This window comes from Cololabis saira, chromosome 3, assembly GCF_033807715.1.
Source record: "Cololabis saira isolate AMF1-May2022 chromosome 3, fColSai1.1, whole genome shotgun sequence".
Taxonomy (NCBI): domain Eukaryota; kingdom Metazoa; phylum Chordata; class Actinopteri; order Beloniformes; family Belonidae; genus Cololabis; species Cololabis saira.
Window position 1 is genome coordinate 16,309,673 of NC_084589.1, and position 18,053 is coordinate 16,327,725.

General features: G+C 38.6%; 1 protein-coding gene across 1 annotated transcript in view; it reads left to right on the forward strand.

Annotated features, from left to right (window-relative positions):
• Positions 1–18,053, forward strand: part of ulk4 (unc-51 like kinase 4) — a 125,341-nt gene that overhangs the window by 84,190 nt on the left and 23,098 nt on the right. The window contains exons 27-31 of the mRNA XM_061717916.1: positions 3,202–3,253; positions 4,246–4,450; positions 5,426–5,518; positions 10,711–10,759; positions 12,965–13,064. Of these exons, the coding sequence (XP_061573900.1) occupies positions 3,202–3,253; positions 4,246–4,450; positions 5,426–5,518; positions 10,711–10,759; positions 12,965–13,064 (499 nt within the window). The remainder of the gene's footprint in view (positions 1–3,201; positions 3,254–4,245; positions 4,451–5,425; positions 5,519–10,710; positions 10,760–12,964; positions 13,065–18,053) is intronic.

Sequence of the window (18,053 nt, forward strand, 5' to 3'; positions counted from 1 at the left end):
TTTATTGCTGCTGGGCAAGGACGCAAACTCATGTTTGAGTTAGTTTACCTCTCTTCTTGTCACTATTTGTGTTAAGAATAAGGTTAGCAGTAGGTTTGATTTCCATCATGTTTTTCTTAGCGGGGCAATATACTACACTATACACAAACACTGATGTCATTTAAGGGTGGTAAGGTAGATCTTTTTTTTTTTTAGTAGTTTTATTGCTATTATTGATGAACTCATTGTTGGTTAAGATAATGTTAAAAAAAATTGAAGTTCAAGCAATAGTGCATCGACTACAGACCATTCTGAAACAGTGGACAATAGACAAAGTAGACAAGGTATAGTCAACACACACTCACAGAGATACACTCATACACATATCCAGTCCATCCAGTCTTTTGATGACTGTGCTATTAATACACAGACCATTAAGTGGGGGACAAAATCCTTTGTAGTTTTATTTCTCTCTGGCTTTCAATGTAATGACCTCACACACTCTCTCTCAGCGTTTGTGTTGTTTCTATGGTAATATTACAGTTTTTTACGATTGAATAAACACAATTTTGATTGTTTTGTTTTGTTTAGCAAAACCATACACACGAATAGCACAACCACATACCCGATTAGCAAAACACCTTAGCTCCTTTGCAAAATGAACCACTCTTGTAAAAACTATACACTAACTTATCAAAACCATATTTTTTTACCATATGAAACACACACGTTGCATATGACTTAACTCTGTTTGCACCAGTTACACTCTGCTGTTGAAAACCTTAAACACTTTCGGCTAATTCTGCTTCTAAGTGCATAGAGTAGTAAGAGTAGTATGGGTGAAGCACACAGTGAATTTGCAAAACATCGCTCAGATTTGCACATCTGTAAACACAATGTCTGCTCACACTTTTTGCAAAACAATACACAGTGAACACTAAACACACTTGTATGCATTACTGTAGACACCACACAGGAGACAAGACTAATGCTGTTGATAATGTTATTTATTTTTTCCATATACTCAAGCCAAAATAGTGAAGAAAAAAAAGCATTTCCCAGTTTTCATGAACATAACATTTTATCCTGTACAAACCCCCCCCCCCCCCCCCCAAAAAAAGAAAACACGGCACATAAATTGCTACTGTTGGTCTCTTCTCCTAGCTGGATCTGGCCAGAGAATTTCATCCACATCACAGGCGATATCCTCATTCGCAAGACAGCGGGGAAAGAATCGCCGTGCATGCCGTATCCACCCCTGTATGGCTGTGGCCTCAATCTGGTCACAGGCCTCCTCCATGGCCTGAATGAGGGCTACCCGAGCCAGGGGGTGCAGATCGTAAACCTTCCACCGCCATGCAGAGAAAAATTCTTCAATTGGGTTAAGAAATGGAGAATATGGTGGCAGGAAAAGGACTGTGTAATGTGGGTGCTGCGTAAACCACTTCTGAACCACTGCAGAGCGGTGGAATGAAACATTGTCCCAGGTGACAATGTATTGGATCTGCATGTTATTTATGATTGTGAGGTTGTATACTCTGTCCAAAAATGTAAGGATGTGAGGTGTTTTATACGGACCCATGTTGGCATGGCGGTGGAGGACCCCATTCTGGGTGATTGCCGCGCAAAAGTGCTGATATGGGGTGCATGCAGTAAGAAGCTGTAAACAGGTAATTTTTTTACCTGTTTTCCAGTCTGAATGCCCTTATGACAGATGCCACGGTGAATCTGCTGAGATTTGGCTGGACTCTCAGTCCAGCCTCCCTCAGCGTCAATCCATGGTTCACAACATGGTCCACAAGAGTTGCGCGAATTTCATTGCTTAAAGTTGGACTTCTTCTCCTTTCAGCTTCACCTCTTCCTGCTTGAAGTCTTCCTCTTCCTCTTCCTCTACCTCGGCCTCTACCTCTGGCACGGCCTCTGGCACGGCCTCTGCCTCCTTCTCCTCCTTCTCCGATTCCCCCTCTCATCCTCACTCTTCCTCTTCCTCTTCCTTCCATTTTGGTTAAGTTTGGTGAAATCATCTGCTGCATTTTTATAGTGCTTAAACCTGATTGGTGTGTCTACAATTAAGCAATCTTGTGTTTGCATACCTGATGGCAGTGTTCAATCAACTGGCTCATAGGTGTGGTAATTTGACAGTCAGTGCTTTAGAAGTGCAAGGAAGTGACATCTTGATATACTTCTGTGTCTAATGCATAGACGTGTGTGTTAGTGTTTCAAATCACCGTGTGTATTGTTTTGCACAAAGTGTGAATGGACTCATTGTGCTTACAGTGGTGCAAATCTGGGGCCGAGTTTTGCTCCTTGAGTGTAAGGTTTTCATAATTGGGCAAAACTTTAGATTTTAGTGTTTATTCAATCGTAAAAAACTGTAGTAATCATGCAAATTCATGCAATACAGCTTTATGCCTAAATAAAGGCTTTGACAGTTGCTGAAGTGTGTGTGTGTGTGTGTGTGTGTGTGTGTGTGTGTGTGTGTGTGTGTGTGTGTGTGTGTGTGTGTGTGTGTGTGTGTGTGTGTGTGTGTGTGTGTGTGTGTGTGTGTGTGTGTGTGTGTGTGTATATGTGTGTGTGTGTGTGTGTGTGTGTGTGTGTGTGTTTTTCAGTAAAAAAAATGTTCAACAGTGCATTTCCATAGTAATTTGATCCTCTGTGACAGTGGTCTGTTTGTTTGATCCCTACAGAATTAATATAGTGCAGCTTAAATTTTCAATTTAAGATAAAAATATGCCTTTTTTTCTTTTAACAACAGTTTTTTAACAAAAAAACCCAACCACCTTTTTTTCCACATTTACTGTCTATGAACCAGCCCAGCTTAAAATAGGACTTGTGTCTGTATATTTACTTATCTACTATATACTTATGTGCTTTCTTCCCCCACAGGGGAAAACAAGGAGACAAGGAAGGAAAAAAATTGCACAGTTGAACTGATATTTATGTTATTATATACTCAGTTGATGACAAGCCACAGCACACTGGCAGTAATTTTCTTGGTACATTTTCTACTCCCTAGATCTCCAGTGCTACTGCTCTGACTTGAGTTGTTTACATCATGACATTGTTCACTGCTGAACCCGTGTACCCCCAGATTGTAACTGATTCTGCAACGTTCTGTTAATATTGATCAGATTCATTCAGTGTTTCTATCACAACAGGACCATGTGTGGTATTTTGGCATTCATCATTTTCTTTATTTTTGTTTGTCATTGTCTCTTGAAGGTTGTGGATGATGTCCTGCTTCCTCTGACCACGCTGGCTTTCAGCACAAATGGTATGAGTGGTTGATTATTTTTAAAACATGGAAAGAGAATGAGACAAAGTGAGTGGTGGGAGAGAGGGAAAAATTACTTCGAGAAAGTCGAACATCAAGTTTAAAGTCAGAGGACTGTTCCAAAAGCAAAAAATATAAATAACTTTTTGTTTGTTAAACAAAGGCAAAACTACTAGAAAAGTGATATATGGATATTTTCATTACATACATTTACGCACAGATAGATAGTGAAAGGAGGAGTAGGAGAGAGACAGATGGACAGACATGGATAATGAGGCAGGGTGTGTAGTGAAAATAAATTGCTAACAAGAAGCATGACAGTGAGCTAGAGCAGCTAACCTTGAATTTTTAAGGATAAAGAAATTCAATATCTTGTCTAAAGCATCATTACAATAATCCACTGGAGTGTCTGGATTTTGGACTTTCTGTTAGTCATTACAGTATAGTGTGTTTGGTTTTTTATCTTTTAAAAGATACCCACTGTCAACACAGGAGAGGTGGATGTTAAGGAAAAGGGCTCCTTTGTTGGGCATTAACATTTTGTTCCCTTGTCACACTGTGTTGGTCAAAAAAACAAATACAAAAAAAGCTTGTAATGTTGAACTCTTGTTTTGATCTGCTTATAAGTGATCAAGTATCCACAGTATATGCAGTACATACGGTACTGTAACTGTACAATGTGATAGTGCTTACTGTAATATTAAATTATACAAGCTCTGCTATGTTTGGCTTAACATTTTTGATTGTCAATTGAATGCATTAATTTCTTCTAAGTGCAATTATATGTGAATAAAGTGCAACATTTAGAATAGTAATGTCTGTATGCGAATCCTGTCAAAGCACATGACTCATTTTCATTTCCCCATTATTTAAAGCTGCCTGATGAAAATATAAATATAAATCCAAAAGATTCCTAATACATTGGCCCACAGGCTGTACTCTGGACACTTGCTCATACTGATGCGCTCTCTCTCTCTCTGTCTGTGATGCAGTGGAGTGGTCTGTTTTTGCTTTGAAGCTTCTGGCTGAACTCAGTCTGGTCTTGTTGGTCCAAGAGGATGATCATACTGAAGACAATGAGGAAGGGACACGGGAAAAGAAAGAGATAGGAGAGACAGATCAGGCAACAGAAGGAGGAGAAGATGGAGGATCATGTAGTCAAACCTTATTTCTCTTCACTAAATCTCTGCTTTCAAGGTTAGTGTGTCCCAAGGCCGTGTTCACACTGGTTGCATGTGAGTGGCATATGCATACCGTCATGATTTTATTTTCTCCCGTGTTTAGAGATAACAAATGGCTTACATGTCTTAACCGTGGCTCCAGCCTTGTCACAGGCCACGTAAAGTTTTTCATCTGGGTAAACATCAGGGAAAATCCAGCAAAATACCGATCTAAAACATTTACAGTATTAGCCATCAGCAACGGTTCACCGTTCTCTGCCAGTTCACCGTGTTGGTAATAGCATATCTCAGACATAAAAAAATGCAGCTTATCTATTCTGGTGAATGTTTTTTTTAATTTTGGCAGATGCATTTGACTGCAATTCAGTTACACCCGGTCAACACTGCAGTCTCACTTTTTGAATCATATTAAGTATTGATTACAGCAAATCTTGTGGGTTTGTGTATGGTCATTACCAAAGGCTTTGCTATGTGAAAATGTTATTCTTGGAATGATTCATACCCACTTTCTCTTTTGCAAATAACTTTTTATACAAGATTAATACAAGCACAATGTTCAACCCTAAGCAGCATGAGCACTGTTGTATGTAAAAAAACAACTTCCTGTTGAACTTCACTAAGGACAAAGTATGATAAATGTCCATGAAGTCACATAGTATTGGCTTCTTTAATTTGAAGTATTTCTATTAAATTGAATATTTTTTAGACACAATTGTGACGGGATTGTTTTGTTACCTTTTCTTCACATCCTGTGTGTGCAATTATACTTTTTCATGCCCTTTGAAATCCCACTTCCTTGTCTTTACAGTTTCCCTGTATCTCCTCCTCTTCCCTTCCTCTTCCCTCTCCCACTATAGCTCCAGTTATCTCCTCTACTCCAGCTCTCTCCAGATTTGTTCTAGTTTATACTCAGCCACTATCGCATTTATCAGTGCATCAATTATTGACACTAGGAAATCTAAATATTGTAATCAGACATGTTTATTTTTAGGTACGATTCTCTTCTTTGCGCAGCTGAGCCCATCCCACTCTACGCACTCAAACTGCTGGTGTCGTTGACTGAACACAGCACTCAGATCTGCAGGTATAGCGCAAACAGTCACACACAATTAATCACCCATCAAGAAACAACAAAAGCTGTTGAGGTATCATGGTACATCATAAGATATGAGCTTATACTAGGAGTGCACTGAAGAAAACAGAAAAGAGTGCAGAAAACTCCTTAATGTTCATTATTCTAAGGTAACAGAAATTTTATCTGGACTATACATTAACTTAATAGCGATTAATTTTTAATCTGTATTATATATTTGGTGTTATTGACATGTATTTTTCAGTCCGAGCATGTGCAGACTCAAATACACAGAGGCACGGTTTAAGCATAGTGTGTAATGTTTTAATTCCAAGGCCAATGATTCCCAGTTCAGCTTTGTGAATCATTCACAGCCATGCACACAAATAAGCACATGAATAAATGTGCTCTCTCAGCACACAGCTGCAGTAACGCACAAACATAGCCGACCACATTATAAGCACTTATTTATTTACTTTCTACAGTACACAGATATACAAAAATGAATGATTGTTGTAGCTGATTTAGATCCAGAGTTAATAGCAACGACAACAACCCAGCTACCCCACTGTTGGGGATCTACGTTCAGCAAGACTTCTCCAAACCTTCTTAAAGCCGGTGTTTCCTGCCTTGGTAATCAGTTTAGTGACAGGTATGTGGTGCTACATAAGCTGAGATGCGTACAGACTTGACACGTGCTTAACTATCTCTTCCTCCTCCTGAAGGACTTTGCTTACAAGTGTAATGCATGCACTTTAAATACACAACCCTAAGACACATTTTTACTGCATAATATGGCATTAGGTCAATAATCAGGAATTTTAAAAACAACTCATTAGAGGGCATTCAACTGACACCAGAATAACAAGGGGTAATGATGTGTTGCAGTTGCACAGAAAATCTGCTGATTCCAGGATGGCGTGCCTGTGTGTGTGGGTGTATATGCTCATGTTATTAAGCCCTTTGGAAACTTCAACCTGATAATGCACTAACCTTGGGGTTAGTGTTCCCAAAGATGGAACCTACTGTTCTTATTTAGTTTACAATTACAACGAAACCTCTGGGTCAGATTTGAACTAACTACATCTGTTTAATCTGACACAAGATAAGCATGGTTCTACAACACTAAACTTGTTAAATATTTAATCCAACTGTAGTTTTACTGTACATGTCTGGTCAGAAGAAAACCATCCTGTGGAACTTTACATCAAAACTTGTCTGCTAAACAGTCAGTCTTCTCAGATCTAATCAAAAGTTGTGAAACTGTGATAGAGGGAAGTTGTCTAGTATCTCACAAAACTGCTAAATGCAGTAAGCCATCCAGCAATGGAAATCATTTGTAGACTATTTGAAGGTTATGTTTTCATGTACTGTCCCCAATAATATGCAAATTTAAGAGCAAGATGTGTTTCATCCAGCAAGTGATGGAGTTGGAGGCCCACTGTAGTAAAATGTAGTTGTGATGCTGACATTATTTTAAGGCTTAAACAAAGCAAGCCTTTAGCCACAACTAAAAATGCATTCTACAGGACAATGTACATGAGCGAGTATTTCTGCTCATTCATAGTCGTATATTGAATCTTTGATCTTTAAATGCTGGATTTATTAGTTTATAACAGCTATAATTAACCTTTTATTTTCTCTCTCTCACGTCTGTCCACAATTTTTATCTTATTGTATGAATAATTAACTTAATAAATCTCGGTTATACTCTACTGCCTATCCATCTCCATCCATCCCTCCATTTCCTGCTCTTAAAGTTCATCCACATCGCTAAATAAGCCCTACTTCTCTTATCTGTACTTTTACCCCCTCTCGTCCTTATCCCTCTCTTCCGCCACCTCACTTCATCCCCCTCTTTCTTGACACAAGTAGAGTGACGTGAACTTTTTAAATTGGTGTCAGCGCTATTCTCTCTACATCTGTTTTTCTCGCTTACTTTTTTTTGCTCTGACATTATTAAAAATATTTTACTTTTTTTTTTCCATCTGCCTCGTTCTTTTTCTTTCACCATCCCTAATTTATTAACATTAGTCCACATTGCTTCCTTTTTTGTGCCCTCTCTCCACAACTTTCCCTCCATCACTGCAGTCTTACAATCAGAAATTAAATTGCCTGGGTCTTGGTTAGATAAGTGTGTCTATGAAGCCAACCGAGTGTAATTAGATGGTAAATTGGGGACATTAATGTTGGGAAGGCAGCCTGCTGTCTTTCTCTGCATTATCACAGTCCAGACACACCTTCAAACAACTACATTTATGATGACCTTTGGCCAAAGAACCTCTCGCTCTGTGGTTACATGTTCTTTTCAACGACTCTTTAATGTCCTTGTATGTATGTCTATACAGTAAATGTGTCAGTGTGCCCTCACCTTGTCACACAAGCCTCTAAACCAAGTAGGATGTTCTTTGTCTTTATTTATCTAGTTATATTGCTACAAACATTTATAAGACTATTGACCCCAGAGTGGTTTTCACATGCCAGAAGACTGTACTGTCCCTTCTTGTGTAAGTGAAAGCATGACAAATATTTACTTATGTAATTATAATGTTATGTGTCTCCTTTGATAATAAAACACATTTTTAATGCACCTGTGATGTTTTGATGAAAGAGAGATGTAGTGAGCGTTGCTTAGTTTCTTTCCTTGCTTGTCACTGTGAATTCTGACCATTGATGCATGACTGACACTTTTAAGGTCATCCTGTATATCAAGTTGTGTTGCTCTGCCCTGTCCTCTCATCTTGCAGGCTGTCACCTTCACAATGGGAGGCCATCCATCACATCTATAAATGAACGTGTATAGAATCACACACGAAACACATATTTATCATGCTTTTACAAGGCTTAATGGGTAAACGGATCAATGTAAAGTACTCAATCAAATAAGGAAAGGTTGTTATAAATATATGATCACTGTCCCCAACATACTGTATCTGAAGGTAACCTGCACCTCTGGAGGTTGGAAATGGAATCTGACAAATTAACAGGATGCAGTTATAATGAAAAGACATGGAAAAACATATTCACGCATTCATTTTCAGTAGGTTGGATTATTGCAATGGCATCTTTACAGGCCTTAACAAGAAATCTATCAGGCAGCTGCAGCTGATCCAGAACGATCCACCAGAGTCCTTACAAACACCAGGAAACTGGACCACATTACACCGGTCATGAAATCACTACACTGGCTTCCAGTGAGTCAAAGGATAGAGTTTAAAATCTTACTGCTTGGACCAAAATACATGCTGGATCTGTTAGTTCCTATGAAGCTCCCAGACCCCTGAGGTTCATCTGGATCTGGTTTGTTGTGTGTCCCAAGAACCAGAACCAAGCAAGGTGAGGCAGTTAAGTTATTCTGCTCCTCACCGGTGGAACAAACTTCCTGTAGACCTGAGGTCTGCTCCAACTGTCAGCTCCTTTAAATCAGGGCTAAGAACATTACTGTTTACTGAAGCGTAAATTAAATACTTACCTGCTGTACTCTACTGCCCTTACTTTTTAACAACTTGTGCTTTTTATTATTTTACCTCTTTACCCTTTATTATCATTTTATTTCATTTTCTTTGTTATTTACTGTTTAATTGAGTCTTGCTGCTTTTAATGTTGATGTAAAACACTTTGAATTACCTTGTGTTGAATTGTGCTATACAAATAAACTTGCCTTTCCTATAAGAATTGTTTCATACAGTAGGGATAGCTGCACCATTTGCATAATTGTACCGATTATTACACTGTTATACTTATACTATACTAACGAGGACGGATTCTAGTATCAAAAATGACAGAAACAACAACTGCTTGACCCAGATGACAATTTGTTTTGCACAGGTGGGAATTTGCTCAAGTGGTATGGAAAATACATTCCCAAACCAGTTATGACCAGTGAGCAAGTCTTTTGGCCAGTGAACACATCATAGTGACAGCTACACACAATAATGCCAGCATAGCTTGTTTTAGCAGTAGAAGTGTTCGGTGAGTTATGTGAACCCAAATAGTAAGTTGTCATGTCTGTAAAATGTTAAAATATAATACCAGAGAAGACCGAAGAGTGTTTTTTCTTTTTTTTTAGATAGGATTTTCTATGATGTCTGACAGCTCAGTTAAACCAGGCATGGATTTAAAGTATATCTCCTTCTCAGTTTACTGCTCAGTGATATCTCGGCTACAGTTTTTCATTATCACCAGCTGGTACTTAAACATTAGTGTTTGTAGTAAAACTTTCTACTTTATGACACCCATAATGGTTTCATATTGCAATTAGTTCATTTGTAGTCATTTGTTTTGGAAAAAAAGGAGGTCAAAGGGACTGCAGCTGAAGTGATTAGTACAGAGAGAAAATGAAATATTAAGTACACAATTCTTTTGCAAAAGAATACATTAAAGGAGGAATTTTAAGATGTGAGGTCAACATAAGACACAATACAGTTTTGTATTTGTTGATTAGGTGCACCTTTTTCCTGTTTAGTTTCAACATGTCTACCTTTTGATGCAGGGCAGCACGATAGAATTTGCTTGGCTGAATAAAAATTTCCTAAGGTCGTTTGATTTCTTCCAGACAGGCCATAAATCTTAGTTAGAATTAAAATATATTTTTAAACTGGCGGGCAGGGTTGGTTACCTTCAATATATTAGCACCTGTGTGATTTCAGTGGCCTTTGTTCTCATTACATTCGGGGTGCTTTCATGTTTTCTAATACACACAGACCCAAACACATAGGCAGCATGTGTTCATGCTATTAAGAAACTCCGTCCACACAGTAATTGGTTGTAAATTGCTCAACCTTAATCAGTAAGCAGACATAATGTCAGTGCCAATACAGACATCAATTTCTCTTACTCCTTCTCTTTTCTAAACTCTTAGTTTTTCCAACATGGATTTATCCACATAGCATTTATCCACATTACTCCCGTTTGCCCTCTTAACTCACCCTTCCCTTTCCTCTTTCACCTTCTCTCATTTCATCTGTTCTCTTTCCCTCTCCTCTTATCTCTCTCTCAATTTTCACTGGCATCAGGCAGGAGTCATGGTAGAAGTCTGCCCATAATGAAGATAAAACAGCCCAGTCTGCCTACATGTCTGCATATGTGTGCCCGTGTGTGCAAATTGCATGCGTGAACAATAGTGCAATACCAGATTAATTGACTTAATTTTTACCTTATTTTATGTTCAGCTGTTTAATGTGTAATTTCTATTTTCCTCTCAGGTTGATCAACCATAGCACAGTCCTTCCAGTGGTCTTACGTCTCATTATGGTGAGAAACGTGACTCAGTGAATAAATAACACTCATTCAAATATTAAATACTCATACAGTCAACTGATAAAATACAGTTGTGATTTGTGTTATTTTATGGCAGTTTGTCTTTGTTTTATGACAGCTCGGTTGTAGTCTGACTCCATCCTGCTCTCCCTTCCCTCAGCCGCTCCATCTAACCCTCATATACATATTTATGGAAATTACTAAGTGTGGTGTTGACCTATTAAAGGGCGAGTGTAATTGAGTGACAGGTCAGCAGTAGAGCGGAGTACCGGTTAATAGAGTGGGAAAATGGACTGTTCTATTAGGACTGAACACTAGACCAACATATAAACACAGTCTGTTATCAGTGAGGCATAACAACATTCCCAGTTAACAGTTTACTTCACCTGACCCTTTTTTTGCTAATACAGAATCTAATACACCCAGCAACATGGCATGCTCTGTCTCCGGCATACCAAAATACTTGTGCTGCAGGAAACAATTTCTGCTTTGCACACAAACTGATTCACATACTTAATAATCAGTGTTCTGCATCGATGCCTGCGCGACCCTGACAAGCTGATGTTGGAATTTTAAACACTGCTATTCGAGAGCCTGATTAACTCGTGTCCTGATTGTTTACTCCTGTCTAAACCACTCATGTCAGGCTCCATTATTGCTGTCTAGGTTGCTCACCTTTGGATTGATTTATGCTGCTTGTTATCCTCTGATCTAAACTGAGTACACCTGTCACTGGTGATCACTCTTGTCATTAAGAAGCTAATTTAATTGTATTTGCCTAGATGATAAAGCAGTTCACCTTCAGACATTAAATGACCTCAGAAAGCTGACTAACACAGCACTGATAACTGTTTGGTAGTTATATCGGAGAAGGAAAAGACTGTTCAGAGTGGATTCCTTGTAGTTGGATATTTTTGTAAATCCTACATGACTGATACTATACGTATGATAAATACACTGATAAAACAGAAATACTGAGTTGAAGTGCAGGGCACAAGTTAAGCTTACCATTACTCATTGTTTGTTGTCATTTTTAAGCGTTTTTCATACATCCTAAAGTCTTTTTATAGCTCTTTGGTCGTCATACAGATCAAAATAGATTAGCTTTGTCATTCGTTATTATAGAGAAGCAGTTTGTCCAAAGCATGAACCAATGTCATTGTCTTCAGCCTCAGGCAACTGCACATGATGAGTACCAGCCAGACTTATCAGCCCGTACACAGATCACTGTGATGTGCACAGACCCTGGAGGCAGAGCTGGCATATCTCAGAGAGGATCAAATCGTGAAATGGGGGCAAGAGGAGATGGGAGAAATGAATTACAGAAGGAGGAATGACTGAAAGTTGGTTAGGTGGAGAAAGAAGGAGTTGCGGAAGTAAGGGGAGGAAAGCAGAGGTGAAAAAGGGAGAGGGGAAGAGCCACAAGTAAAGCATCAAGACTACATTAACCAGTATTTCTTCTTAAAATCAATCAGTATCTTGACTTATTTAATCAGATACTTAATTAATCCTTTCCGGGACTTTGGCAAATTGGGCTCTCATTTTTCACGGGGCACAGGGGGGGCAGCTGGGGGTCAAGGGCCTTGCTCAGGAGCACACAGTGGTTCACCTCTGTTTCCAGCCTGGGGACTTGAACCTGCCACAGAAAACCGATGCAAACTATGAACATCACCTCAAACGACAGCAAAAAGAACATGATTTTTAGCTGACAGCATTTACTTTTGAGCCCACATAAAATAGCTCCTAATTTTGGATGGAAGCTTTAGTAGTATTTAGTAGTGACAAAAGGACATCCCATAGACATACAGTACATCCCAAAAATCTGACATCCACAGAACTGGAAAATCTGGTGATTTCCATTGACAAAATCATGATAAAAGAGTTCATGACGAGGTTACCAGACATGTGCTCTGCTGCTTGGCAGATTTCTTTGTTGTGTGGGCCATCCTGCACTAGTATTAACTGAACTCATGACAGTATGTCAAGTCAAGTAGACTGTCATCAAAGTTTGTGATTTCATAAACAATTAAATTATTGTTGTTTATCCGCAACTAACAATGTAAATGTGGTATCTCAGCTCAATTTACCTTATATATCCCAAGTCTTCAAATTTAGTTGATGTTAGGTTTTGGATGTTGAACGCTGCTACACAGGAGGAAAGAAAACGGGAAATCATAAACCTGTCTCTTGCTTTTTAAGGCCAGCAGTGTCACCAGTGGATTGGTCCAGAATGCAGTGGTGCTGCTGTGTAATATTAGTGGAAACACTGTCTTTGATCAACAACCACCACATCAGGAAGGTACAGTATGTCTACGTTCTGTATGCATCATGGATTGAAAAGACAAAAATATGATGAAATGATATTCCTTGTTTCTATCCTCTTTATTTTGTGCAGTATTGTACACTGGTACTAACAAAGAAGGTAACTGAGTCTAGAAGGATACCTGTCATTGACCTTATTGTACTGTTGTAGTGTGTTTTGGTATTAGGTGCCTTCTACGTTTAGATTAGTTATTGTTATGTTTCTTGGTAGCACAATCTCACACATACTCTTTAAGCTTGGTCTTCCACTAGAAGCCTTGGAGATCATTCTAGATGTCAGCTGTTCCCTGGACTTTGGTCTCCTGTGCTGTTCAAATCTGGTCATAACTGGGGTAGTGGCTGCTGGAGTCACTCTCTTAGCTCGGGGGTTACAGTGTCAAACCTCTGGTGCCTTCACTTCCATGTCCATACGTACATTTATCATAACTTCCATCACATTGCTGCTCTGTGGCCTTCTGATAGTTTGACTCCTTCAATTATGATCATTTTGCTTCTCTTTGATATAATTTGAGTACATTCATCTAGTGCAAAGGATATTCCAGTATCACTGCTCTCCACTTGAGATATATCATTGAGTCAATGCCTCATTCCGTGCTGGCATACAGCTTGATGTCATCTAGTTAGAGGAGGTGGCTGATGATTGTTCCACTTCTGAACTGGGATACATGTATATTTGTGATGTACGCAAGTGACTATTTTGTAGAAAAGTTGATCATATAGATTTAAAAGTAAGAATTTATTAGCCACTTTAGGGAAGAGTACGTTTGTGAACACTGATGCCTGTTTGTGTGATGTATAAATGTGTAAGGCGTGTACATCTCTTCAATGGCCTGAAGTCTAACAGTGCCCTTGTAATTCTCAGAGCTAACAAAAAAACAGCCAATAATGCTTATTTCTAAAATTCCAAAAGGATTATGTTCATTCATCGGCCCCTTTCACTCATTGTCATTTTCTCAATTTTTTCCTATCATATTTCATATTTACTATCAACCACAGCTCTCCTTCTGTTTCCATTGGGTCAGCAGACAGCAGTTCACTAGTCAGCATCATTATCATCCAATCAGCTCTCTTCTCAAGAAACTGTCAACCCAGCACTAATACTGGAGTGGCAATTAGCACTAAAATCCTCTTCCCTCTACCTCTCCATTTCCTTTTATTTTGTTATTCTCCTCACATTTTGCCTCATCATCTTCTCTCTTTCCTCTTCTGTTTCCAATTTTACACGTGACCCAATCCTCTATTTTTGGCTTTTCTTCTCCTCTCTGCATTGTTTTAGAGGTTCACCCCTGATCACTGTGGTGATGGGAAAAAAGAGGAAAGGGAGGAAGCGTGTATAATTGTCTTTTTAAGGTGTGACAGGGAGAGGAGGGGAAGGGTGGAGTGTGAGTTGCGCGAGCGCGTGTGTGTGTGTGTGTGTGTGTGTGTGTGTGTGTGTGTGTTTGTGTGTGTGTGTGTGTGTGTGTGCGTGTGTGTGTTTTTAGGCAATGAAAAAGAAAGTGAAGAAGAGAAAAATAAGTAACTGGGTTTGTGTGCATGTGTCAGTAGATATGCGCGTGTGTGTGTGTGTGTGTGTGTGTGTGTGTGTGTGTGTGTGTGTGTGTGTGTGTGTGTGTGTGTGTGTGTGTGTGTGTGTGTGTGTGTGTGTGTGTGTGTGTGTGTGTGTCTGTGTCTGTGTGTGCGTGCGTGCGTGCGTGTGTGTGTGCATGTTTGCATACTTGTGCATGTACAATGCAATGGATACAGTGGAACCCTGTGTGTATAACAGAGAGAGGAGAGGAGGTTTATAATTGGGCAGATTTGCCTCTGACTGAGATAATACCCCCTGGGGAATGACGGGAGAGATAGGGAGGAAGAAGGGGACAACAGTAAGAAAAGGGGAAAAAAGGATAAGAAGGGTCGTATAATGAAGAAGCCAAAAGGCTAAAGGGAAGCTAAAAAGGGTAGTGAAAAGGTGACAGAAGGAAAAATAGGATGCACAAAGAGAAAATGAGGTGCATTTGGGTTGAAGATACACAAGGCGATGAGATTACAGAGCAGAAAAATTGGAGGTTGAAATGAGTGACACAGAAAGAAAACAACAAGGGAGGGATAACTTGATACCATATTAAAATGTTATTCCTAAACAAAGTTCTTGTGAATTTTTAGATCATGGATTTCTAAGTTTTAATTAGAAAGTGTGTAGCAGATCTATTGACTAACATCTACAGAGTTTTTATGGCTGTGATCTGATTGTATCGGGACATGCTGCCTCCATTAAGAATTATAAGGACATAGACTCATCAACAGAAGAAGCATCCAAATATCTCACTCAATCAATTCAGAAATGGTCACACCCTGAGCTACCTGTGAGATTTTAGTCCAGAGCTGAAAAGGGTTACGATAATTAAAGTGAGGCTGTCCTTTGATTACTTAAAGAAGTCCTGGAGTTCTCTTTGTGAAGGTCATTAAGGTTCCTCTTTGGGTTTGACCCATCACCAGTTCTTGTTGTTTCTCTTGATTTCTGAATGAAACTGCAGGTATTAGCTGGTTTTTGGGCCATCTGTATCAAACATGCGATTTGAAATAAGTTTCTGGGTATTTCCCAAATGGAGTCTCAACATGTTCTATAATGGTTTTTCCACACTGTGTCCACATGTGTCCAATCAATAATGATGCCCTATAGCATAATTTATGCCAAGAGGTGTCTTTCATATTAGTGCCCCTGAGGGGTCCTTGAAATAACAGTTTGTCATACTAGAAATCAATACAACTCATTTGACACTAAAAAAATATGTTTGCAGGTTATTTCAAATCTGCATGCCTGCATGACTGATCAATAAACATTTACAATAATAAGCATTGGTTTGACAAAGATCATTAGTATTAATAATCAGTCATAATACATTAACATTGATGATAATTACAGTTATGTGCACAATTTAGTGGTATTGGCCATCTGTCTTAGATACAGACTACAACGAATCAGCCACCAAGTTATAGTCTATGCTTCAGTATGAATGCTTCAGTATTGAATACAGTATGGGACATACAAATGGAGTTATATATTTAGATATGTAAAGGCTACATCTGACTCAGGCACAATCAATTAAAAGCTTGTGTTAGTACAAACATCGAAAATGTTTTGTATACACATTCAGCAAATACATTAAGCACACAAATGAATAGGCTACAGCATCATTAAGAATACTGCCTAAGTTTTGGAGAGAACCTATTTTTGAAGGCATGTAAATAAAATACATTTGAGGAAATATTTGGTGTCAGTCACTTTTAAATAGTTTAGAAAAGGATTTAATTTCCTTCCTTGTATGAAGTCGTGCACTGAGCCGCTGTCCATTCTGTTGATTCCCAACAGAACTACTGTTACTGTGGTTTATAAATAGATAACTCTGCAAAGCCTTGCAAAATGTCTATTTTTAACCCAGATAAATTAAGATAAATGCCAAAATAGCACAGTGATATTTTCACACACATATTATTCACCCGGCCTTAAAATGGAAAAGTGACATTTTTACATAAGAAACATTTTTAAATTCACTAGTTCGGACTGAAAGAATGAATGTGCATTTTCTTCCTCTACTTCTACATATATGCCAGTTTAGTAATCCTTCCTAAGGTCTCTGCAGTACCAACATAGACATTGCCATGTGTTTGTGTGTGACAGAGTAATCATGAGCATCGCAAATAAGTGTATTAGGTGTTTGAAGGTACCTATCTACACTTTCCTTCTTTTTTTTAGTTAGTTTTTAGTTTTGATTAAACATGTTTCTATCTTTGTCCATGCTTTGTACACTTTAATGAAGACAGCAGTTTAGAATATGGATATTAAAACAATCAGATGAACCTTTGAAAGAAAAGAAATATGAAGATTAAATAAATAACAAAAATTGGAGGCTTCAGTCAGGAAGCATGTCCGCTGTGAGGAAAACTTTTTATGCTATGTGCAGCCAGATTAGGGTAGCCATGGTAGTAAAAGCATTGCATCCATCTGAAACTGTACTCCTTCATTTTTTTTGTCTTGTTTTGTTTATCTATTTTTAAGTAGTACTGAAGTTTAATCTGAAGTTAAGAATTGTTGGTGCAAATCTAAAAGCAATTGTGGATTGTATTAATTATGCAGCCATGGTGGATGGTAGACTTGTAGTTCTCAAGACTAGTCTTGGTCTCAAAACCGGTCTCGAGATCACTTTTTTGTGTTCTTGGTCTCGTCACGGCCTCGACAGTCTTTGGTCTTGGTCGTGTCTCGGCCTCGGGTCTTTCTGTCTCGCCATGTCTCGGACTCGGATAATGCCATTGCACACACCAAGGTGACCGAATCTTGTGATCACCAGTTCTTCCTCTTGTTAATTTACAGTTTTATACACTATTTGTATTTTGCATTTGATTTAATGCATGTTTTGGTGCATCTGCATGTGTTTCTGTATTTAATTACAGTATTGTGTTTAGACTGGCCTTGTTTGAATAAATATATGGCATCATTGGCCTTTGAATGATATTTGCATATTGTTGTGATTGATTGAGCATTATGGTAGGTCGATGCCATTTCAGAGTTTATGCAGTGTAATTTGGCTACTATAATGGTAAATAATGCAATTTCAAGTCGATAATTGTGTGTATCATTAACATTTAAAATTCAATAAAATTTAATCAATAACATTTACTATTCATTAGACTTTTCTGAGCTGGAGGGTGGTGTTGGTGGCCTTTAATTTTGTTAGATGACTTTGGGACTAGTTACTGTAATAGTCGTGTCAATCCTTAAAAGCACTCGAGTCAATGCTCAAATAGTTTAGAAATAGCAGTAGAGCAATTGCCACACATATTTGATCTCAAATATGCTACATGATGAAAATATTTATAGTGAGTTCACACATAAGACATCCACTGTCTCCGTGTTTTGTGCTGCAGTTGAATACAATCCCATATGTTTACCAAGCAGCTGAACCCAGGGTGGCGCTTATGTTCTACA